Raw genomic sequence first — 26,561 nt, 5'->3', positions numbered from 1 at the left:
AGCCCGAGAGGAAGTTCGGCGTGGTGGTGGTAGGCATCGGCAGAGCTGGCTCCGTGCGGATCCGGGACTTGCAGAATCCACACGCTTCCTCGGCCTACCTGAACCTGATGGGCTTCGTGTCCAGGTGGCTTGCTTTGCTTTGTGCCTTGTAATTCACGGCAAGCCCGGTGAGACGGGTTAGGCCTTGGGCCGCGCATCTCCTCCAGACCCAGGAGAGAGCGAGCCAGCTCCAGGGTCATTCCAGGGAACCGTGCAGGATCAGCCCCACAGGATTACAAGTTTGGACAGGTCTGGGAGCTGAAGAGTAACTAGACCTGCAGCTGGGATGTACAGTGAGTCAGCCCAGCGTACCCGAATAGTGAGCGTGACCACCCTCAGCTCCTCCGTAGAGGGGACCGCCGTCAGACATAGGGGAGATGAACACAGGGCCTGACGGTTACTGAAGGGGCACAGTGAACACATGGGGGTTGTCCTGAATGAAGGCTTTAGGTTGATACATCAGTTACCATGTAACTGTCACATCAGTTACCATGACAGCCATCCATGCAGGGCCCTGGGCTTTCCAAGCCTGACCAACTATTTGACGTAGATGTCAACCCACTTGACAGATAAAGAAGCTGAGCTGGGCTTCCCTGGTGGCGCAGTGGTTGAGAGTCCGCCTGCCGATGCAGGGGACACGGGTTCGTGCCCCGGTCCGGGAGGATCCCACGTGCTGCGGAGCGGCTGGGCCCGTGAGCCGTGGCCGCTGAGCCTGCGCGTCTGGAGCCTGTGCTCCACGACAGGAGGGGCCACAACAGTGAGAGGCCCGCGTAACGCAAAAAAAAAAAAAAAAAAAGCTGAGCCACAGAGAGGTTAAGTAATTTGCCTGAGGTCACACAGCTGGAAAAATCTAAGAACTAGATGTCAGCGCAGGTCTATCTGATTCCAAAGCCCATCTTTTAAACACCATGTGTTCTTTTCCCCTTTGATAATTCTGAGCCCCGCTTTTAAGGAGTATCACTTTTCTCCTGTAACTCAAAACCAAACTTTTCAGCGCGTTTCTTCTTCCCTGCCCCACCCTCAGCTCCTTCCTCCACCCGACCACTTCCTCACAAACACACCATTCACCAGACTAACGCCCTGTAACATCATTTATCAATAGTCATTGGGAACTAGAGGTAGGCCCTGTGTCGGCAGGTGATGCGGTAGAGGGCAAGTCAGGCACGTGTCTGCTTCCTAGTGCTTTAGAGAAATCAACTAAATGTCAATATTTAAACAGAGCGTAAGTAACTATCCTGACGGTCCATGTAGAAGTTCTTTCAAATTTTAATTTATGGGACCTGCTTTCTTCCAGTTTGCCTCTCTCAAAACCTGGCCTTTCCTTAAGGATTTAAAGTGGCCACACTAAGGTGACCCAGAAGTGCTGGGAATCTGCCCTTGGTCAGTCTTCCCCTCCCAGTAAGGTTCTAAGGGAGGGCTTCCCTGGTGGCACAGTGATTAAGAATCCGCCTGCCAATGCAGGGGACACAGGCTCGAGGCCTGGTCTGGGAAGATCCCACATGCCACGGCGCAACTAAGCCCACGCGCCACAACTACTGAGCCTACGCTCTAGGGCCCGCGAGCCACAACTACTGAGCCCGTGCACCTAGAGCCTGTGCTCTGCAGCAAAAGAAGCCACCGCAGTGGGAAGCTCGCACACCACAACAAAGAGTAGCCCCTGCTCGCCACAACTAGAGGAAGCCCACGGGCAGCAACAAAGACCCAACGCATCCAAAAATAAATAAATAAATTAATTAATTTTTAAAAAAAGATTCTAAGGGAGCAGCACAAATGGGAGGCTTGACATTACGATTCGCCGGCACCGTTCTCCTGCTGCTCCCGTGCCTGCGGCTGGGACCGTGCACGACACGGGCTCCGGGCTGAAATGGGGCCTCTGCTCCCCCTGCAGCCCCGCCCTCGGCTCCCCCTGCAGCCCCGCCCTCGGCAGCTGGCGCCGAGACTCTGCAGCGGGAATGCCCAACCTACCCAGGTCCCTCGGGAGGACGGCCAGCTCCCCTCCATCCCTGCTTTACCACAGCCCTGCTGTTACTACACTGTCCCCTTCTCACGGGCCCTGTTCCTCACGACCTACCTAAGTCCTGTCACCTCCCCGGGAAGCCTCTCCTGAAACCCTGAAACTTGGGGTTCCTTGCCTTCCTTGACGCTTTCACCTGTGCCCCCGGCTCGGCATTCCTCCTGTTACTCTCGTGTTCTTGTTATAGGTGTGTACGTGTCTTCCTCCCTCTAGCTGACTGAGCTCACTGGAAGTCCGTTCCCCACATACTCCCTACGGGGAAGGCACACAGGAGACAAGCGGGGAGCATTGGTCACACTGAGCCGTGTAGGTCGGTGGTCCCCACAGGAAGAAGCCCGCCGCCATGTCCTTCCGCAGCCACGCTTCCCCAGAGGCGCTCTGGCTCCTGCTCGGGTGGAGCTGTGAGCTGGCCCGAGCCTCCCGCCGGCTGCCCCATCTCCTCTGTGGCAGCCGCCGTTGGAGGACTGCTGCTCTCCAGCCTCTGCTCTGGGGCAGCGCGCAGACAGCCAGGGCTCCCAGCTCTCCGGAGGCGGGGGTCCTTCTGCATGTGTAGGAGCCGGGACACTCAGCTCCTGTCCTGCCTCTGCTGCTGGTTAGCCGTGGAGCCCCTGCCTCTCGGGGCTTTGTCAGCTCGGCTGTAAATGAGGCAGTGATGCCCACCTTCCACTTGACCATCACAGGCCATGAAGGAGCTTGAAATCACACGGCCGTCTGCCCCTTAAAGGTGTTAAGTGTCTTGGATTTGGATTAGGTTAGGCAGTCCTGGTGTTTGGCCAAGTGCTTGAAGTTGGCAGTGACCGTGGAGATCGTGTCTAATGAGATTACAGGAGATCAGTTTTTTTTTTTTTGCGGTACGCGGGCCTCTCACTGCTGTGGCCTCTCCCGTTGCGGAGCACAGGCTCCGGACGCGCAGGCTCAGCGGCCACGGCTCACGGGCCCAGCCGCTCCACAGCATGTGGGATTCTCCCGGACCGCGGCACGAACCCGCGTCCCCTGCATCGGCAGGCGGACTCTCAACCACTGCGCCACCAGGGAAGCCCGAGATCAGTTCTTTTTATCTTAGAGATGAAGTAATGCAAAGACTCCCGTGTCATGTGGGCTGTTAGCGGTGGTGTCGGCACTCGATGGCAGGTCCCCGACTTCACCCCAGAGGCCGTGTTTCTCACTGCGCACTGAAAAATGCCCTGGAAGTGGGAGGCAGGAAGTTCATTGCTTCATTTCCAAAAGTCGATCACCAGGACGTTGTTGGGGGATGGGGAGAAGGATGGCGCTCATGTGTTCTCAGCCGATGTTCTGCCTACTCTGAGCTCCACTTGTCTGTTCCTCTCAAATAGACGAGAGCTGGGGAGCACTGATGGGGTGCCGCAGATTTCTTTGGAAGATGCTCTTTCCAGTCAAGAGGTTGAGGTTGCTTATATCTGCAGTGAGAGCTCCAGCCACGAGGACTACATCAGGTGGGTGTTCAAGTCCTTGCGTTGCACAGTAGTGCGGGACGTTAAAGATGCCTGGGCAGGCTGACTTCTAGCAAAGGGGTCTTAATTATTGATGGGAAGAACTACATTGGATCCATGACCTTTAAAAATTGTCAGAATTTGAACTCTCACTCTGGGTTATAAATGTATAAGGACATGAAAAATATTGTAGAACTAATATTTATTTAGTACACCATAACTTAAAACATTAGAAACATTAACAATTAAAGTATCTTATTTCTTCGTAAAAAACTTACTGAGTGTGGTTTGAACAGTGCCTGCCTTTTTCTGGTGGTTTAACTTAGCCACCATCTTTTCTGTGCCTTGGAGAATTGCCATAGTCCTTTCAGTTTCCAACATTTTGTTCTTTGCCCTTTCAACAACATGAAATCTCTGAGAAGGTCTCTAGGAGTTGCTTTAATAGGAAGAGTTTTGGCCACGAGATGAGTAAGGAGATAGTGGTGGCATCAGAGTGGGGAGATCGCATTATTCGTAGAGCAGGAGATGTGACGTGTTCCCCAGCCCCACCTTTGAATGCAGAGCCTAGAGCCCCCCAAGCATTTGGTAGGACTGAGCCTGGAAGGAGAAGCCGCACTCAGGACCTGGCAGTTGACAAGGCAGGGCCAGCCGCCCCCAGAATCTCAGCTTCCCTTCTGGATCCTTACATCAAACTACAGCTGCTTCCACCATGCCGTTCCCCAGAGTCAGCTGCCCCCTGTTTATTGGGCCCACTCTGAGTGTGGACAGAAACACCTTTCTGTGGTTCCCCTTAAACTTCTGTGGCACCAGAGGGTATGTCCTTAACAAAGTGATCATGTAATTCCCATGCTTATCAATGTTTGTTTCCAAGAATATCTAGAGAATAAAAGCCAGACTTCTGAGCACAGCACTCTGCATCCTTTACATCAGGCTCCCAGCCACTCGTAGGACCTAGTTTTCCCTCCACTCCCTGTAGCCCACTCCCCTGCCATGCTGAAATGCTGAAATTCACACCACGTCCCAGTGGACAACGCCCCATAAACACCCAATCCCCTGCATATGCTGCTCAGAGTGAAACATCCTCATCCCCTGGCACCTGGAAAATGCCTGTTGATACTTCAAGACCCAGTTCAGAGCCTTAGTGAGATCTTTTCCGATTGCCTCAGGCACAGCTGGCTGCCGTGGGTTTTTATTTGTAGCTGTCACGTGGTAATAGGCAATTTCCCTGCTAACATGGCTGTATTTCTCCTCCAGAGTAACTGGTACATAGTAGCTGGTTGAATACGTGAGTAGACGAATGGGTGAGTGTTCAGATGAACACACGACTAGAAAGCTTTTCTCTTACCGCTTAGTAGAAAATCACGTGAGATGCAGTTCATCCGCCTCCCCCTCTGGCCCTGACTCTCACCCGTGTCGTGACACATTTACATGGAGACGTTTGTGCATTTATAACATTCTGTTCTGTCATGCAGGGCACTTAAGTGAAGTTTAACTGAAGTGCATTTTCTCTGTATTTACCCCTTTTTCCCAAAGACAGTTCCTAAACGCTGGCAAGCACGTCCTTGTGGAATATCCCATGACACTGTCTTGGGCAGCAGCTAAGGAACTGTGGGCACTGGCTGAGCAGAAAGGTGACGTATGTTCTGTGCATAGAGCACAGACCCTCTTCCTAAGGATTCCTGCCTCTAAGATTTCTGTGGTACCATCTTTATGCCTTTAAAACTTAACCCCATGTCAGATATGTTACTGGTCCCATGGGCTCCCACACCACCACCCCACACCCCATACTGCAGGCACATAAAGGGGGCATGTGTGGCGGGCCCACAGGGCAGAGGGATGGGTGGGGATTTGCAAACGTTTGTTCAAGACTTAGCTTCTTTTACTCTAATGAAAAGTATGAATTAGCTTCCACCTATGCTGGTGTTATAGATTATATATTATTAATATTTATATATTATTTTATAAGATATATAATTATATTTCATTTTGGTTTTATTCATGTGATAGTTGTATTGCTAATGGAAAAATGCCCAGATCAGGGTAATTGATTGTCTTATGTGCATAGTTTTAGTTTTCATTGTTTCTCAAGAGGAACACTGTTTATTACATATTTATTATATGCCAGGAACTTGAAAACTCTGCTAAACACTTCATATGTTATTTTGCTTAATTCTCTTAGAAATCCTTGGAGGTAGGTATTTTCTCTAGCTTATGTATAGGAATCCATGGCTCAGAGAAGTTAAGAAATTGTGCCAGAAATGGGGCACAGCCTTTAAAAATTACAAATCTCTATATTGTATACCTGTGACTTACGTAATATTGTACATCTACTATACTTGCAAAATAAATTTTTGTGCCAGGTCACAAAGCTAGTAATATGACCACTAAACGGGAGATGGCGCTTTGGTTTCAATCTCTCTGGGTTCTGAAGTCCACATTCATTCCTCTGAGCCATGCCGCCCTCCGGAGATTTTTCTGTTTTTATGGTAACTGGACAAGTCCCTCTACGGAGGCAATTAGAACTAACTAGAATGTTTTAGGGATTCATGGAGCTAGTTAAATGAAGTTGAAGTCAAAAACTCTCTCCGCTTCAACACTTGCTATTTTAAATCTTTAAAATATGAACAAAGTATGGTGAACAATTATAATGAAAATCACCAAAGAAAGCACCTTGTCCTTATCACCAGCGTAGACGGGTCACACTGCTGAAACTCTTGATTGCCTTTCTCTAGTACTAGGCCGTGCTGCTGGAGGACAGAGCCCATCTTTCCTCTCTGTAGCCCCAGCAGCTAAAGCTAAACACCGCCCAGATAGGCCTTCAGTAGGTGTTCGTCGAATGAAAAGATGGATGAATGACTACTGAAGTGAGCAAAAGGTTGGGGAGCTCTGGGGCCATCACCTTTGTATAGTGTTTCTTATGGCACAAACGTCCCTGGACAGAGTGCAAGATGCCAGAGATTTCTTGCTAATTGCAAAGGAAAAAATGTCCTTTTACAATGAAGAGTTCTACTGTTACCAGCCTAACCAAGTGATTGCTCGTATGGGTAAGTATGACATCACAAGCCGTCTGGTGGGATGTGCGTAGCATAAATCCTGTAACTGAGATTTTAACCAAACTTCTCACAAGAAATACAGGGATGAAGGAACAAATTAAATGACTCCAAAAAAGAGTAAGTGAACTAGAATGTGGAACACTTTACAAGATAACAAACTAAGTGGCTTCAGGAAGATAATGTCCTGTGCATAGTGACTTCCTTCCAAAGAGCACAAGATGGAAAGAAGGGGGAAAAGAGTTAACTCTACACTAGAGAAACCAAACACTACGCCTCAGCGAGATGATTGAGGTCAGTGTGAACAGTGATAAGTCGTGTTAATAGGATGTACTTGTTGACTGAAAACAAGTAGACTGCCAGTTATTTCTCCAGCAAAGATGAGTTTATTCAGAATCAGCAGAGAATTATAATTCAAGGTCTGCAACCGTGGCGAGCCACGTGCAAATCCCTGCACAGCAAGGGCAGGGGAACACTTTTATAGGGAAAAGGAAGTTTGTGGGGGGAATCGTAAGCAAAGAGTCCATGGCTTTTCATTGGCTGAGTCCTTGCCAGGACAGAAGAGGAGTCGTCGTCTTCCTGTTGGGCTCTACTATCATCGCAGGGTATGGGAGCTCCCTGTTCTGGTCTCCCAACTCTTATTTAATGGAGGTTTCTGTTTATTAATGTCTTTTGTACGCTTAATATAATGTGATGAGAATGGCCCATTACTTCTGTAGTTTTCCTGTCCAAAACCCATAACCCCAGTCTAACCATGAGAAAAACATCAGAAAAATCCCAGCTGAGGGGCATCCTACAAAATACCTAAACAATACTCTTCAGAACTATCAAGGTCATTAAAAAACAAGGAAATTTTGAGGAACTTTCTAACCTAAGAAGGGCCTCAGAAGACATGACGACGAAACGTAAGTGAAACACAAAGAGCACATTAGGTTAAAACTATAGAAAACGGAATCAAATATGGACTTACTTTTTTAAAAATGAGAAACTTGTTATATTGGATCCTGGTATTAGCTCCTTAAGCAAGCAGAATCTGGATGGCTTGCTTACAGATCATGAATGGATTTGAAAAAAGAGAAAAGCCCTGAACACCAAGAGTGACCTTTGTTCTCTAGACAAGTGACCTTTGTTCTCTAGACAAGTATTCATAACTCATACTAGAACATCCATTAAGCAGCGTTTACATGACACTTATCACTATGTACGAGATAGTGTCCTTGATAATAGGGGATAACAAGAAGATGACCCTTGCCCTTGAGGAGCCCACAGTGTCAAATGGTCACAACTAGCAGTATTAACTTAATCTGCTGAAAGTGAACTGAAACAGTAATTATAGCAATTACATGGTAGCACAGGAAGGAATGATCTTATTCAACTCAGCATACCTAATGTTATATCATTTGGACGGCAAGAGTTATGGATAATTTGGGAGTGATGTCAGCAAGGTGGTGGAATAAGAAGCCTCAGAACCTCATTCCCCACAGAGTCACCAACTTAACAACAATATATAGACCAAAATACCTTAGCAAGTACTCCAGAAATCAGTTAAGTGGTTGCAGTTCCCCCAGGCAAGCACAGAGCCAAGAAGAGCTGCATTGAAGTGGGTAAGAAAATTCATTGCATTTGCTCACCATAGCCCTTCCCCTTCTAATTCTTAGTTTAGAAGAATCCAAGCGGGGGGGAAAGGAAAGAGTGGAACATGTGTCCAATGTTCTGGCTTTTCAAGGGCTGCTTGAAGGACTGATTTCTGTCTCTCCTGACTGGGAATGCTGAAGGAAACAGGAGTAGACACTGGATGCCAGGGTCAGGGCAGCTAAGAACGAAGCAAGCACTGTAGTTTGTTATAGCACCAGGGAGACTGCAGTACTCTGAACAGACGCCACAGGGAGCAAGAGATTCCAGGTTCTTGAGAACAGGGGCAAACCTCTTTAACTTGGAAATTACATGCCCAAAGAAGATACATCTCCAGAAAAGGTTTGAGTGGCCTCCAGAATTTCTGGCCTGGCTGACTGGTGAAGGTCTTCCCCTGTACAAAGCAAGTCTATAAAGACTGGGAGAGGTGGCTGTTTTTTCAAATATTCAAATCTCAGTACAGGCATATCTTGGAGATATTGAGGGTTCAGTTCCAGACCACAGCAATAAATTGAATATTACAGTAAAGTGAGTCAAATGAATTTTTTGGTTTCCCAGTGCATATAAAAGTTATGTTTACACTGTACTATAGTCTATTAAGTGTGCAATATCATTATGTTAAAAAACAATGTACATACCTTAATTTTAAAATACTTCAGTATTAAAAAATGCTAACCATCCTCTGACAAGGCAGGGTTGTCACAAACCTTCAACTAGTAAAAAATGCAATATCTGCACAGTGCAATAAAGCGAAGTGTAATAGAACGAGGTTTGCCTGTAAATGATCACAAGGAATACAAAGAAACAGGGAAATACAGCCCACTCAAAGGAATGAAATAAATCTGCAGAAACCAACCTTAAAGAAATGGAGATCCAAGAATTACCAAAATAACTAACTGTCTAAAAGATGCTCAGTCAGCTAAAACAAAACATAGACAAGTAAGTGAAATCAGGATAACAGTGCATGAACAAAATGAAAATATAGCAACAAAGAAATGTAAACTATACAAAAGAACCAAACAAATTCTTGAGCTGAAGAATAAAATAACTGAGTTGAAAAATTCACAAGAAGGGTTCAACAGCAAATTTGATCAAGCAGAAGAGAAAGAACTGGCAAACTTGAAGATGGGTCATTTGAAATTTGAGTCAAAGGAGCAAAAAAAAAAAAAAAAGAATGAAGAAAAGTGAAAAAGGGACCTCCCTGGCAGTCCAGTGGTTAAGACTCCACACTTCCACTGCAGGGGGCGCAGGTTCGATCCCTGGTTGGGGAAACTAAAATCCCGCATGCCACGTGGTGTGGCCAAAAAAAGAAAAAAATGAATAAAACTTAAGAGACTTAAAGGACACCATCAAGCAGATCATTATATGCATTATGCAAGTCAGAGAAGGAGACGAGAGAGAGAAAGGGACAGAGAGCTTATGTGAAGAAACTATGGCCGAAAACTTCCTAAATTGGGGGGAGGAAATTCAAGACAATGAACTCCAACTAGAATAAATCCAGAGACCCACACCAAGACACACTGTTATAATGACAACTTGGAATAGAAAGAAACTACTTCATCATAATAAAGGCCATATATAAAAAGTCCACAGCCGATATCATACTAAACGGTAAAACACTGAAAGCTTTTCCTCCAAGATCAGGAAACAAGATAAGGATGACCACTTCACCACTTCTATTCAGCATAGTACTGGAAGTTGCAGCCAGAGCAGGTAGGCAAGAAAAAGAATACTAGGCACCTAAATTAGAAAGTATAATCCCCCCAAACAAAAACAAATTTTAAAAAGTTACACATAATTTGGACATATCACTAGAGTTTAAATATTTAATGTAAAGGAGAAACATTTTAAGATATATTAAAAGCTCTCCACAGAAAGAGAAAATAAATTTATGTTGTATTGCTTCTGTTTGTAAGGGGCAGAATTATAGAGATGGGGAGCTCATCCTCATATAAGAAAGAGTTTTCTAAGAACCATAACTGTTCCGACATATTGACCCAGGATGCCATAGAAAACAGTCCCAGCACTGGTTATCATATAGCTGACTAGTGCTTGGTTAAGCGTACTTTTTGCATTTTCAAATATCAGAAATGGAATGGAAAATCATATTTTTGTTTTCATGGGCACATGTAAAATGAATCACTGTTGGCTCAGGGCAGTGCATGGCCTGCTGTTCCTCTGTTTCTTCTCAGAATCAGTGTTTCTCCAGCCCCATCTGTCACCCCGCCAATCAGATGGGATAGCTTGCCAAGTCTGACACATTTAATAACAAGTGAGACAATTTTTTCTAGCATTTGTATTAATGGTTAAACTAGTTACAAAGGAAGACCTACCTCTATGACACAAGAAGTTCTGAGAAACGTCTTATTTCTTTTACAAAAGCAGCTCTGAATAGGCCAACACCAAAGCCATTGAAGAAACTGAATAATAATTCTGGTACTCATTTCACTAAATTAATTACCTTAAGTCCTTATCCTTTTGTAAATTGAGATATAATTTCCTTATGATAAATTCAGAGATTTTAAGTGCAGAGTTAAATGAATTTTGACAGAGTATATACCCATGTAATTATTACTCCAGCCAAGATACAGAACATTTTTATTACTCTAGAAAATTCCCTAGTGCCCCTTTCCTGTCGGTGACTTGTCCTCTCAGTGACATCGATTACCTACTACCAGACTTCCCTGCAGATTATCTCTCAGCTAGGATCTGAGACCGTTCCTGTATTGCTCAATCATCAGTATAAACATCATGTCACATATATGCAAGGAAAAAAAAAAGCAAGTGAAACAAAATGATAACAGAGATTAGCTGGTAGAATTCTGGGCGGTTATATTTTTTTCTTTATACTCTTCCACATTTTCTCAATTTTCTTCAATGACATGAATTCATGTTTACACTTTAAAACTAAAAATAAATATAATTTTGTTTCTACCATATGATCACAACCATGAAAAATAATTCACAGCAGAATGACAAGAAAGAAGGAAATATACCAATATATCTTAGTAGTGGTTCTTTCTGGTAAATAGGATCATGGGTATTTTTATTTCTTCTAATTTTCCCCCCAAATTTAAACACACTTATTTATTATTTCTGAGATACACAAAACACCCTATTTCAGAAGATGAGGCCAGAAAATGGTTCTTTGAGAATTTCGTAATATACTGCTTATGTCAGAAAGCTGCTGAAATCATGTTTGAGGAAATAAATGAGTCGAGAATTCAAGTCTATTAATTGCAAGTTGCCGTTTCATTTTCTCCTTAGAAGTTATATCTTATTTCATAATCCATGACTGATTCTGGCTTGCTGTCATATTTTTGGTGCTATAACTATTTATTTGGTTTGTTTTTTTTTTTTTTTTGAAATAACCTCAAACTTATAGAAGAGTTGTGAATACAGTACAGAGGACTCTTTTTTCTTGAGAATCATTTGAGAGTAAATTGCCAACCTCATCCCCCAATAATTTCATGCGTATATCCTGCAAATAAAAACAGTCTCTAGATAACCACATACAACCATCAAAATCAGGAACTGTTACCACGACACATTTTAACCAAGCTCACAAAAATCAAAGACAAAGAGAGAACTTTGAAAGCAGTGAGAGGAAAAAGACTCATCACACACAAGGGAATCCTGATAAGGCTGTGAGCAGATTCTTCAGCAGAAATCTTGCAGGCCAGGAGAGAGTAGGCTGATACATTCAGTGTGCTCAAAGAAAAATATCAAATGAGAATAATTTATCCAGGAAAATTGTTCTTCAGAAATGAAGGAGAAATAAAGACTTTCCCAGACAAATAAAAGGAGAAAGAATTTATCGCCACTGGACCTGCCTGAAAGGATGTTAACTAGTAACAAGAAAATATATGAAAGCGTGAAATTCAGTGCTAAATGTAAATACTGGGTTGGCCAAAACGTTCGTTCGTGTTTTCTGTAACATCTTATGGAAAAACCCAAACAAACTTTTTTGGCCAACCCAATATATAGTCAAATTCAAAATACTCTATTACTGCAGTGGTGGTGTGTAGATCACTTTGAACTCTAGTATATAGGTTAAAAGACAAAAGTATTAAAAGTAACTATAGCTACAATATTTTGTTAATGGATACATAAGATTAAAATACATAAATTGGGACACCAATAACATAAATTGTTGGGGGGAGGCAAGTAAATATGTAGAATTTTTAAATGCAATTGAAGTTACGTTACTGTCCGCTTAAAATGGACTGTTATAACTATAAGATGTATTATGAAAGGCTCATGGTACTGTTAGTACCACCAAGGAAAAAAATGATAAAGAGAAAAGAATCAAAGGATACCATAACCAAAAACCATCAACTCATAAAGAAAGACAGTGAGGGACTTCCCTGGTGGCGCAGTGGTTGAGAATCCACCTGCCAATGCAGGGAACACGGGTTCAAGCCCTGGTCCGGGAAGATCCCACATGCCACAGAGCATCTAAGCCCGTGTGCCACAACTACTGAGCTTGTGCTCTGGAGCCTGTGAGCCACAACTACTGAGCCCACGTGCCACAACTACTGAAGCCTGTGCATCTAGAGCCTGTGCTCTACAACAAGAAAAGCCACCGCAATGAGAAGCCTGCGCACTGCAACAAAGAGTAGCCCCTGCTCGTCACTAGAGGAAGCCCGCACGCAGCAACAAAAACCCAATGCAGCCAAAAATAAATAAATAATTTTAAAAAAATTAAAAGAAAGACAGTGAGAGGAAGAAAGGAACTATAAAACAATCAGAAAGCAGGTAACAAAATGGCAATACGTTCTTACCTATCAATAATCACTCTAAATGTAAGTAGTTAAATTCTCCAATTAAAAGACAAAGAATAGCTCAATTCATAAATAAGACTCAACTATATGCTGCCTACAAAAGACTCACACTTTAAGGACACTCATAGGCCAAAAGTGGAGGGATGAAAAAATATTCCATGTGGATGGAAAAATACTCTGTGCAAATGGAAACCAAAGGAGAGCAGGTGTAGCATATCACACAAAACAGACTTAAAGTCAAAAGCTGTAACTAGAGAAAAAGAAGGTCATTATATAATAAAGGGATCAATTCCTTCAGAGGATATAAAAATTATAAATATGTATGCTCCCAATATTGGAGTACCTAAACAGATCTGAAGATAAAAATAGGCAGCAATGCAATAATAATAGGGGACTTCAATGCCCTGCTCTCAACAGTGGATAAAATATCCAAACAGAAGTACATTATGAACTAATGAATTTGAACTACACTTTAGACCAAGTTGCGTTACAGACGTATACAGAACATTCCAACCAATAGCAACAGGACACACATTCTTCTCAAATGCACATGGAACATTCTCCAGGACACATCATATGTTAGGTCAGAAAACAAATTTAATAAGATTAAAATCTTATTAAGTATCTTTTTTGACTACATGGTATAAAATTAGAAGTCAATAATGGGAGGAAAGCTGGAAAATTCACCTATATATGGATTAAACAACACATTCTGAAAAAACAATGGATCAAGGGTAAATGTTTTAAAATTTTTGAGGTGAATGAAAATAGAAACACAAATACAGAAATTGATGGGATTCAGCAAAAGCATTTCTAAGAGAGTAGTTTACAGTGATAAACACCTACATTAAGAAAAAAGAAAGAACTCAAACAACCTAACTTTATGTCTCAAGGAAATAGAAAAGGAAGAACAAACTTAGTTGATGGGGAGAAATAATAAAGATTAGAGCAGAAATAGAGACTAGAAAGACAGTAGAAAAGATCAATGAAACTAAGTTGGCTTTTTGAAAAGATAAAATTGACAAATCTTCAGCTAGACTTACCAAGAAAAAAGGGAAATGACTCAAATTAATAAAATTATAAATGAGGGAAGAGACATTGTAACTGATACCACAGAAATACAAAGAATCATAAGAGACTATGAACAATTTATGCCACCAGATTAGATAATTTAGGAGAAATGGATAAATTCCTAGAAACATACAACTTACCATGACTGAATCATGAAGTAAAAGAAAAACTGAGCAGACCAATAACACTCAAGGGGATTAGGAGATCGAATAAGTCATCAAAAACCTCCAAACATATAAAATCCAGATGGCTTCACAGGTGAATTCTACCAAACATTTAAAGAAGAATTAATAACAATCCTTCTCAAACTCTTTCAAAAACTTGAAGAGGAAGGAACACTTTCTAACTCATATTTTATGAGGCCAACATTACCCTGATACCAAACCAAACAAAGACACTACAAGAAAAGAAAATTACAGGCTGCTATCCATGATGAACATAGATGCAAAAATCTGCATTAAATTCAAGAGCACATTAAAAGGATCATACACTATGATCTAGTGGGATTGGTCCCTGGGTTGCAAAGATGGCTCAACATATGTAAATCAATAAATGTGATATACTACATTAACAAAATGAAAAATAAATATATAATCATCTCAATAGATGCAGAAAAAGCACTTGACAGAGTTCAACATCCATTTGTGATAAAATCTCTCAACAGATTAGGTGTAGAAGGAATGTTTCTCAACACAACAAAGATGATACAGAGAACCCCACAGCTAACATCATAATCAATAGTGAAAAGTTAAAAGCCTCTTCTGTGAGATCAGGAACAAGACAAGGATGCCCATAATTACCACTGTGTGCTATTTAACATAGTAAACTGTAAGCTGAAGCCAGAGTAATTAGGCAAGAATAATAAATAAAAGGCATCCAAATTAGAAAGAAAATTAAAATTGTCTTTTTGCAGGTGACATGATCTTATATGTAGAAAACCCTGAAGACTCCACTGAAAATTGTTAGAACTAATAAATTCAGTTAAGTTACAGAATACAAAATTACCATACAGAAATCAGTTGCATTTTTATATACCAACAACAAAGTATCTGAAAGAGAAATTAAGAAAGAAATCTCATTTACAGTACCATCAAAAGCAATAAAATACTTAGGAATAAATTTAACAAAGGAGGTGAAAGACATGTACACTGAAAACTATAAGACATTGATGAAAGAGATTCAGGAAGACATGAATAATGGATAGATACCCTGTGTTCTTGAATTGGAAGGACTTGTATTGTTAAAATGTCCATACTACCCAAAGCAATCTACAGATTCAGTGTAGTCCATATCAAAATTCCAATGGCATTTTACACAGAAATAGAAAAAACTACCCCAAAATTTGTATGGAACCACAAAAGACTTTAAATTAAAAAAAGCATTCCTGAGATGAAAAACAAAGCTAGAGGCATCACACCACCTGATTTCAACCTATATTACAAAGCTATAGTAATCCAAACAGTGTGGTACTGACATAAAAACAGGCACATAGATCATTGGAACAGAATAAAGAGCAGGGCATATACCTATGCATATATAGTCTGCTGATTTTTGACACCAAGAACACACAGTGGGAAAAGGATAGTCTTCAATCAGTGGTTCTGGGAAAACTGGATGGCCACGTGCAAAAGAATGAAACTGGACCCCTGTCTTACACCATTCACAAAAATTATCTTGAGATGTATCAAGGACAAATAGAGCTGTTCAGAAAAAAGGGACTTACCTGAAACTGTGAAACTCTTAGAAGAAAACACAGGGAAAAACTCTTGACATGTATCAAGGACAAATAGAGCTGTTCAGAAAAAAGGGACTTACCTGAAACTGTAAAACTCTTAGAAGAAAACACAGGGAAAAATTCTTGACATTTGTCTTGGCAGTGATTTCTTGGGTAAGACACCAAGCATACAGGAAATGAAAGCTGAAATAAACAAATAGGTCTGCATCAAACCAAAGAGCCTCCACACAGCAAAGGAAACAATCAATAAATTGATACTTTACAGAAGAGGGAAAGTATTTGCAAGCTGTGTATCTGATTAGGGGTTAATATCCGAAGTATAAAGAACTCAGAAAACTAATAGCCAAAAAGCAAATACTCCAATTAGAAAATGGGCAGAGGAACTGAATACACATATTTCCAAAGAAGACATTCAGATGGCCAACAGATATATGAAAAGTTGCTCAACATCATTAATCATCAGGGAAATGCAAATCAAAACCACGAGATATCACCTCACACCTGTTAGAATTGGCTGTCATCAAAAAGACGAGAGACAAGTGTTGGCGAGGATACGGAGAAAAGAGAACTCTGGTGCACTGTTGGTGAGAATATCAGTTGGTGCAGACACTATGGAAAAGACTGTGGTGGGTCTTCAAAAAAGTAAAAATAGGACTATCACATGATTCAGCAGTCCCACTCCTGGGTATATATCCAGAGGAATCGAAATCAGTATATCGAAGAGATACATGTATACCCATTCTCATCGCAGCAATATGCACAATAACCAAGAGATGGAAACAACCTAAATGTTCTTCCAGAGATGAAAAGGATAACGAAAAGTGTGGCTAATATATACAGTGGAATATTATTCAGCCGGGAGAGAAGGAAACCCTGCCATTTGCTACAACATGAATGAACCTGGAGGGCATTACGCTAAGTGAAATAAGTCAGAGAAATACAAATACTGTATGGTTTCACTTAGAGCGGAATCTAAAAAGAAAAAAAAAAAAGCCTGTTTCATAGAAACAGAGATTTGAATGGCCGTTGCCTTGGGCTGGGGGAAGGGGAAATAGGGCAATATAGATCAAACGGTACAAATTTTCAATTATAAGAAGTTCCAAGGATCTGATGTACAACATGGTTGTTATAGTTAATGATATGGAATTGTATACTTGAAAGTTGCTGAGAGTAGGTCTTAAGCATTCTTAACACACACACAGAGTGAACTGTCAGGTGATGGATGTGTTAAGTGTCTTGACCTTGATCATCATTCCACGATGCATATGTACGTCAAAACAGCACATTGTACACTTTAAATATATAGTTATATCTGTCCATTACCCCTCTATTTTATTTTTAAATAACTTTTTCATAAAATTCATTAGGATTTTGGTAAAAGTGGAAATAAATGTGTGTGTTCAATCAGCCATCTTGAATCCAAAGCATGGACATAGCATTTTTGAGCAAATTAAAAAAAAATTTTTTTAATATATATATTTTTTATCAAAGTATAGTTGATTTACAATGTTGTGTTAGGTTCAGTTGTACAGCCAAGTGATTCAGTTATACATACATTCTCAATTTTTAAAAATGAAAAAAATACGAGGAAATTAATGGGATTTAGAATGACTGCCTTTTTTTTTTTTTTTAAACCCCATCCTTGTCGTGACAGGGAAAGTCCTGCATGAGGAGCACGTTGAACTCTTGATGGAGGAGTTTGCATTCCTGAAAAAAGAAGTGGTGGGGAAGGACCTGCTGAAAGGGTCTCTCCTCTTCACAGGTCAGCCCTTGGTGGGATCACAGGTCATATGTAACTGGTGAGGCTGGTGGAGGGTTACTGGGTTCTGAGCTCTCTAGGATGTGAGCTTGGATTCATTTCTGCTAAAGACGTTCTGACTGAGGGCCCATTTAATTTTCCCACGCACCCACAGACAATAAAAATAATCTATTTTTCTTCTTTCCTCAAATGAGATCTGATTGCTCAGTGGGCCTTGGGGAAGACGTGTTACAAATCTCAAGCACATTTACGCTTTTGGCCCAATCGATTAGGTAGAATTTTCTCTCATGAAATCTTGATGAGTTGGAGATGATTTTTCCACAGGAGGTTAAAAATGAAAGCTCTCTTTGCTAGAGGACCGAGAAGGTTCTTGGAGAAGAGAACATGTTTATACTTCTCTGTGGAGCACATAGAATATGCATAGACCCTTTCTTCCTCCAACATGTTATCAGGACATTGGCTGTGGCCAAGATATTTGATCTACTATATATTCAGCTATTTACTTCATGTTGGTCATTCTTTGAGCACCTCCATTAGCAGAAGGAAATGAACAGCCTGGAGCCTCAAGGTCTGCAGTCTCCTTTGGGTGGACTCCTTGGATTTGTCTCCACCCTAAGGCATCTGGGTCACCTTTCCTGAGGGCTTTCTTTACAGAAACAAAACCGACATTGTCATGTGGTAAAACCATTCATCTGTTCGTGAGTTTCCAGAAAATATACGGTAGTGGAATCTCATTTCAAAATCCATTTTCAGGGACTTCCCTGGCGGTACAATGGTTAGGACTCCGAGGTTCCACTGTGGTGAGGGCATGGGCTCAACCCCTGGTTGGGGAACTAAGATCCTGCATGCCGTGCAGTGCAGCCAAAAAAAAAAAAAAAAAATAGAATGGCACAAAATCCATCTTCATCCTTTAAAATGATGATATAATGAGAGTTGTGGAGACAATAATAACCGTTAATCTGCACAAGGAACTGGGCTACGTATGTGACATTATTTCATGTTAGTTCATATAATCCTAGAAAGTGGGTATTTATTACCCCCATTATACAGATTTTTTTAAATGAAGCTCAGAGAAGTGAGTAGCTTCACAAAGTTGACCCAACAGTTGTGTGGCCGAGGCAGACAGATGGGAGCTCAGACTTGTAGCAGCTGTTCGGTCCTCTGCAAAGCACAGGAGCAGACAGGAACCAGCCCAGAGGGAGCTGCCTTTCCTTTGTAAGTTTCATACTTAGGTCCTAGTGATTTGAAACCATGTTGTCTATGAAACTTACAATCTTTGTTTTCTTTATCTTTTTATTTACTTTGCTTGTTTTCTTTAGAACATACTCATAATTATTAGTTGTTTTAAGTCAGTATCAAAGTTTTAAGAAATCTTTGGTTTAAAGAGCAGTGTAACAGATATGAAGTCTTATAAATCTAGGTTATGTTTAAAATTTAGGCTGGGATGAGAGGGGAGCAGTATCTTGACCAGATTTCTCATACAGATACTCATTGCAATATGCTGTTGTACACGAGATTATGAAGACTGAGAAAACACTTAACGCTGTATCAATTTTCTTGATACTGACTTTATAGGAATTACTGCTTTCTCCACAGCTATCACAATTCCTTCACTCCCTTATCACTTACACAGACAGTTATATGGTATTTATAGGAATATAGGCTTGAGGGACTAAAATACGTTAATTCTTTTACTTCTTTAAGTCACTAACTGAAGGGGATATATGTTTATATATGTGTGTGTGTGTGTGTGTGTGTATACACACACACACACACACGTTAGAAGCCTAAAACATTTTTATTACCCTGTGGGCCAGATGGACTGCAATTTCTAGTGAAATATTTTATGTTACCAACAAAGTGAATTTAAGAAACAGGAAAAAAGGGAGACGTTTTTATGAAAGTCTCCATCAGAATTAGTCATCTTGCGCAGCCCCGTCACAAGGCAGGTTGTGTGTCCTGATCACCCAGCCACATCTGTGCGCTCCCTGTCACATCCCCCATGCCCCCCAGCTGTCAGCCCCGCCCCTCCAGTGCCCGCCATGTCTGTGATTCCCCACAGCTAGCCCGCTGGAAGAAGAACGGTTTGGCTTCCCCGCATTCAGTGGCATCTCTCGCCTGACCTGGCTGGTCTCCCTCTTTGGGGAGCTTTCTCTCGTGTCCGCCACTTTGGAAGAGAGAAAAGAAGATCAGTATATGAAGATGACCGTGTGCTTAGAGACGGAGAACAAAAGGTAGGTCACGAGAAGCTGCGAGGAGAAGGCAACATAAGGACATCCTCGTGTGTTCACAAGGGAGATATGGGGGACCCAGGGGCCTAGACCCGCACCTTCGACTCCAGAAGGGCCATCTGCTTATGCCAGTGGAACAGGTGCTGGGATTTCACTTACACTGCCTCATGCCATCCTCCCAGCAGCCCCGTGAGGTTAAGAGAAGCTTACAGACTTGAGCAGGTTGTCTAAGCCAAGTCTTTTTAAACATAAGGAGCCTCTGTGAGTCATTTGCCCACACAGTTTCTTAAGTTATAGCTGCCTTCCAACAACCTAGTGGAACAGAGCAGAACCTCAGCAGAGGATGGGGAGGAGGGCAGACATGACCTTGAAAGGTCACAGTAAAAGGACCAGCAAGACCAGGATCACTGCTTGAATCCCGGTTGTACTAGTATTTGCTAACATTTCCTGAGTTCCTACCATGTGCCAGGGCCTAGTCCTTTCATAAGGATTTTCTCATATAATCTTTATACCAACTCTCCGGAGTGGGCATTATTATGATTATGATCACCTAGGAAACTATGAGGCTCAGAGAGGTTAAGAAACTTGCTAAGGGCACACAGCTAACAAGTGATTGTGTGAGAATCGCGCTCAGGCAGCCTGTCTTTGGTCCCCAGATGGTCACACCTCCACAGAAATGCACAGGAAGGGCACGAGAAGGGAATCGTACTGAAAACATGCCAGGCCTTGTCTTTAATTTGTCCTGTAGTCCTCACCTGTCCACGAGGTTGGGTATTATTAGCCTCAGGTCCCAGATTATCCAGGAAAACCCGGTGCAGTTTACTCCCAAGCCCGTGTTCTTCCCATTTTACCAGCAGTTTTCAAACTTTGTTAAAAAAAAAAAAAAAAAAAGCATTAGAACACCTTTTCAACCCAAATCTATATAGAAGAGGTACACGTTTCAAGCCTCCTGTTGAAGCCAGTTGGTAGGAGTGGTACCAGAGCCAGGCGTGCCCTACCCCCCATGCCCTCGTCCTCCAGGGCAAATGCTTTAAGTTTTTAGGGCCACAAGATGAGGAAGTTATTCTGTCCACATCTCTCCTGACGGCTCCCCTTTTATGTACTTCAGATCTTTTCCTCCTAACCACTCACCCCACACTCTAATGTAGGTCTGGGTGAGCTGATTGGCTGAAGGGGAGGCCTCCTTTACCCAGGTTGGAGGTACCCCTGAGCTTCCTACAGCACCCAAAACAATCTTTAGTGACCTGCTTGGGTCCCTTTCTTGCAACTCCGCACTCACACCGTTAGCCGTATTACGGCCCGAGCCTCTAGAGGCGGAGAACGAACAAACCAAAGGTAGTTCCCCTTCGTTCCTTAGCCACGCTGATCTAGCCTGCCCACGCCGGGCCTGCCCCACTGCAGCCCACGGGGAGAGGAAGAGGGAATCCGAGGAATGGAGACGAGAAGGCCAGGGACCCCGATGCCTGCCCGGCATTGAACCCTTTCCCTATTCGCCCTGAAAACGCCATTACTTAGCATGGCAGCCCAACCAGATTGCCTGTCCTTGACCCTGACTCTCCCTGTAGTATAAGAAGAAGGAGGGGAAAGCAAAGAGAAGTAGCCAGAGCAAGTCCTCTCATTCCTGGGACTTCGTTCCCAGAAGGAAGGAAGGAAAACTCTATATTGTGTATATGTGTAAAGAGGTTGAATGGAGGTTATCCATATTAAAGTTGGAAAGAGCTTGAATATTTGGCAATAATGAAATATTGAATGAATTATATAATCAGTTGTCCCAATAATATGCAGATAAAAATAATATAGTATCTGTAGGATCATAACATTTTTAAATAAACATAATTAAAAATTAGTTATACTTTAGGATTTATATTCCATATACATATAGGCAAATATTTGAAAGGATTGTCTCAAACTGAAGATTATTTAGGCAAAAGAATTATGGATTTTTTTTCCATTGAAAGTCCTTAAATCAATGCTGTATTGTTTTTAGAATATATTTTTGAAGAGCAGATTTTATATTTTTCCTGTCACATTATTCAGTGAAGCGTCTAACTTTAGATCAAATCTGCTTAGGTTTCTCTTTTTCATTAAGCAGATAACACAGCTTTTATCTAAAGACAGAAAAGATAAATCCAGAAAAAGAAGACGCTTTAGAAGAGCGGGGTCTGTCCTATTTGAATTGTAGATTTTTGTGAGTACTGACCTTGGCCTGAGGGGCAAATGTGAAGTGGAAACAGGTGCCTGTGAGTGGGCAGGCAGCATCTGGTCTTGGCATGTGCCTGGAGTCATAGATCTCTTGGAAAATGTGATGAAAGAACGCTAAGAATTCTTTCCCATAAAAATGCACATACACTTGGAAACAACAGTTTGCACAGGATCTCAGGTCTGGATCTTCCAGAAGGATCCGGTGAGATTCAGGATAAAGACTCCTAAATAACAAACTGATACACCAAAATCTTTGAACTCCCCTGCCTGGTGGCAAAATTGAACAAAGGACCTTTGGGCAGTAAAGTTGCCAACAGTCACCCATGGCGTCTGGGAGGATGGTGGAGGTTGGGATGCAGCAGCTGCAGGGAAAACAGGCACAAAACGAGGACCTGGCACTGGGCACTCAGGTGCCAGCCCGCATCCGCGCGCCCCTGTGAAACTAATCTTGTGCCTCTTGCTTCCACAGCCCGTTGACGTGGATTGAAGAGAAGGCGCCTGGCCTAAAGCGAAACAGACATTTAAGCTTCCATTTCAAGTCTGGGTCCCTGGAGAATATGCCCAACGTAGGCGTCAATAAGAATATTTTCCTGAAGGATCAAAATATATTTGTCCAGAAACTCCTGGGCCAGTTCTCTGAAGAGGAGCTGGCTGCCGAGAAGAAACGCATCCTGCACTGCCTGTGGCTGGCGGGAGAGATCCAGAAACACTGCCGCCCGAAGAAGTGAAGGGAGGGGGCAACACGGCCCTGCCCAGACGAGACCTGAGCCTGATTTTTATCAAGAGTTGACCTTCGTCTCTGTTCTTACCATTAAACGTGTCTTGGGTAAACAGGATTCGCTTATTGTCACGAGCCGTGTTGGGAGTGATACTTGGGTAGGGGCACACGTGGTAGGGATGGAAAAAGAACCAACCTTGGTGGAGCGGCACGGGATGCTTTAGATGTCCAGTTTCATTCATCCTTCCCAACGGCCCTGTCGGATGAGTATTATTACCAGGCTTGTTTTCCTTAGTATATTGAAAAAATCTTGTTTGAAGTTACCCAGCTAGTAAATGGCAGAACCAGCCTTTAAATCCCCCACTCATGCGCTAAATCACCGCAAAACAGTGCCTGGAACCCTCCTTCCTGCCGCCTTAAGGAATTTTATTTCCCCCTCCACAGACTCTCACTAGACGACCGTGCCTGGTGCTGGGGATCCTAAAAATGAATAAGACGCAGCCGCTGCCCTCAGTAACTCACAGTGTCAGAAGGGAAGCAAGTCACACAAACTGGTCATTGTAACATTGGAGGTTCAGGCTGTCCCTGGCTATCCGGAGAAGGGTTCAGGGAAGATGTGCAAACCAGGTCCTGATGATGAAGAGACAGCTGTGTGAAGGTCAAAGAAGGGCTTCCCTGGCAGGGGGGCAGTATGAACAGAGAGAAGTAAGAAGCAGCCTGGCCAGTGCCCTGGGACAGTGTCGCTGAAGCGCTGGGTCTGGAGTGGGGAGTCCCAGAGAGGCAGATCTGATGGTGGGGGGCCTTGAAGGCCAGGTGAAGAGCTGGGGTGTTGTTTATCAGGCTGTGCAGAGGCACCAAAGGGTGTTGTTTAACATGTCGGGGGCGTGGGGGGCGTGGTCATGTTTCTGACTCAGGTAGAGCACTCAGAAGGCTGCCTGGAGAGGAGACCAGAGACCCAGGACACAGCCAGGGAAGCCACGTGTGTTTGCACTTGGGGTCTTGTGCTTGTCTGGACTCGTGGCTCATGTCTGGTCCAATCTGCTTGAGTCCCAGGAAGCTGCCCTTTCGTTTCACTGGTGGTCCTGCTGCATCTTCTTCTGAGCTTGGGTTAGATTTCTTGCTTCTGTAAATGTCTCCCTCTTGGTTTTTTCCCTGCTCCCCACTTGCTATTATGAGCCCTAACTAGTTTGGAAACCATGAGATGGAGGCAAACTCCGTTCTCTACCTGTGTTTCTATTATTCCATCATCAGAGTATCTCCTGGTAAAGCAGGAAAGTATATTAAACCTGAAAAAATTCCATAAGGTTATTCTTTCATTCGCCATGTAAAATAATTTGTAATAAATATTGGTCCATTCGTTCTCTTGTTTTATTATCACATCAAGTGTCCCTCAAGGCCAGGAAATATTGTATGCTCTGTGTTTTTGTATGTTCCACAGTATCCAGCATGAGATAAATGTTACATATTCAATGATTAAAACAGAGTGCAATAGTCACTCCCATTTGGGCTTGATAACTGTTGTTTCAAAATATTGGCCCTATTTGATATTAGAAGTAAGATAAAATAGTGGAAATAACTACTGCAGAGCAGAATAAAGAAAAAAGAATGAAAAGAACTGAGGACAGGCTCAGAGACATCTGGGACAACATTAAACGCACCAACATTCGAATTATAGGGGTTCCAGAAGAAGAAGAGAAAAAGAAAGGGACTGAGAAAATATTTGAAGAGATTATAGTTGAAAACTTCCCTAATATGGGAGAGGAAATAGTTAATCAAGTCCAGGAAGCACAGAGAGTCCCATACAGGATAAATCCAAGGAGAAACATGCCAAGAGACATATTAATCAAACTGTCAAAAATTAAATACAAAGAAAGCATATTAAAAGCAGCAAGGGAAAAACAACAAATAACACATAAGGGAATCCCCATAAGGTTAACAGCTGATCTCTCAGCAGAAACCCTACAAGCCAGAAGGGAGTGGCAGGACATACTGAGAGTGATGAAGGAGAAAAACCTGCAGCCAAGACTACTCTACCCAGCAAGGATCTCATTCAGATTTGATGGAGAAATTAAAACCTTTACAGACAAGCAAAAGCTGAGAGAGTTCAGCACCACCAAACCAGCTTTACAACAAATGCTAAAGGAACTTCTCTAGACAAAAAACACGAGAAGGAAAAGACCTACAATAACGAACCCAAAACAATTTAGAAAATGGGAATAGGAATATACATATCGATAATTACCTTAAATGTGAATGGACTAAATGCTCCCACCAAAAGACACAGATTGGCTGAATGGATACAAAAACAAGACCCTTATATATGCTGTCTACAAGAGACCCACTTCAGACCTAGAGACACATACGGACTGAAAGTAAGGGGATGGAAAAAGATATTCCATGCAAATGTAAACCAAAAGAAAGCTGGAGTAGCAATTCTCATATCAGACAAAATAGACTTTAAAATAAGGACTATTAAAAGAGACAAAGAAGGACACTACATAATGATCAAGGGATCGATCAAAGAAGAAGATATAACAATTGTAAATATTTATGCACCCAACATAGGAGCACCTCAATACATAAGGCAAATACTAACAGCCATAAAAGGGGAAATCGACAGTAACACATTCATAGTAGGGGACTTAAACACCCCACTTTCACCAATGGACAGATCATCCAAAATGAAAATAAATAAGGAAACACAAGCTTTAAATGATACATTAAACAAGATGGACTTAATTGATATTTATAGGACACTCCATCCAAAAACAACAGAATACACATTTTTCTCAAGTGCTCATGGAACATTCTCCAGGATAGATCATATCTTGGGTCACAAATCAAGCCTTGGTAAATTTTAAAAAATTGAAATTGTATCAAGTATCTTTTCTGACCACAACGCCATGAGACTAGATATCAATTACAGGAAAAGATCTGTAAAAATACAAACACATGGAGGCTAAACAATACACTACTTAATAATGAAGTGATCACTGAAGAAATCAAAGAGGAAATAAAAAAATACCTAGAAACAAATGACAATGGAGACACAACAACCCAAAACCTATGGGATGCAGCAAAAGCAGTTCTAAGGGGGAAGTTTATAGCAACACAAGCCCACCTTAAGAAGCAGGAAACATCTCGAATAAACAACCTAACCTTGCACCTCAAGCAATTAGAGAAAGAAGAACAAAAAACCCCCAAAGTTAGCAGAAGGAAAGAAGTCATAAAAATCAGACCAGAAATAAATGAAAAAGAAATGAAGGATACAATAGCAAAGATCAATAAAACTAAAAGCTTGTTCTTTGAGAAGCTAAACAAAATAGATAAACCACTAGCCAGACTCATCAAGAAAAAAAGGGAGAAGACTCAAATCAATAGAATTAGAAATGAAAAAGGAGAGGTAACAACTGACACTGCAGAAATAAAAAAGATCATGAGAGATTACTACAAGCAACTCTATGCCAATAGGATGGACAACCTGGATGAAATGGACAAATTCTTAGAAATGCACAACCTGCCAAGACTGAATCAGGAAGAAATAGAAAATATGAACAGACCAATCACAGGAACTGAAATTGAAACTGTGATTAAAAATCTTCCAACAAACAAAAGCCCAGGACCAGATGGCTTCACAGGCGAATTATATCAAACATTTAGAGAAGAGCTAATACCTATCCTTCTCAAACTCTTCCAAAATATAGCAGAGGGAGGAACACTCCCAAATTCCTTCTACGAGGCCACCATCACCTTGATACCAAAACCAGACAAGGATGTCACAAAGAAAGAAAACTACAGGCCAATATCACTGATGAACATAGATGCAAAAATCCTCAACAAAATACTAGTAAACAGAATCCAACAGCACATTAAAA

The 26,561-nt window shown here is 42.1% G+C and overlaps 1 protein-coding gene across 3 annotated transcripts in view; it reads left to right on the top strand.

The window, feature by feature from the left end:
• Positions 1–22,804, top strand: part of BLVRA (biliverdin reductase A) — a 53,079-nt gene extending 30,275 nt beyond the window's left edge. For all 3 annotated transcript variants that reach the window (XM_073809532.1, XM_073809533.1, XM_019940683.3), the window contains 6 exons: positions 3–124; positions 3,388–3,507; positions 5,038–5,135; positions 17,431–17,538; positions 19,598–19,769; positions 22,438–22,804. In XM_073809532.1, coding sequence (XP_073665633.1) covers positions 3–124; positions 3,388–3,507; positions 5,038–5,135; positions 17,431–17,538; positions 19,598–19,769; positions 22,438–22,696 — 879 coding nt within the window. In that variant the 3' untranslated portion in view covers positions 22,697–22,804. The remainder of the gene's footprint in view (positions 1–2; positions 125–3,387; positions 3,508–5,037; positions 5,136–17,430; positions 17,539–19,597; positions 19,770–22,437) is intronic.
• The last annotated feature ends 3,757 nt before the right edge of the window (positions 22,805–26,561 follow it).

This window comes from Tursiops truncatus, chromosome 9 (assembly GCF_011762595.2).
Source record: "Tursiops truncatus isolate mTurTru1 chromosome 9, mTurTru1.mat.Y, whole genome shotgun sequence".
Taxonomy (NCBI): domain Eukaryota; kingdom Metazoa; phylum Chordata; class Mammalia; order Artiodactyla; family Delphinidae; genus Tursiops; species Tursiops truncatus.
Note: the sequence above shows the minus strand (reverse complement) of the source record. Positions and strands in the feature narration are given on the sequence as shown.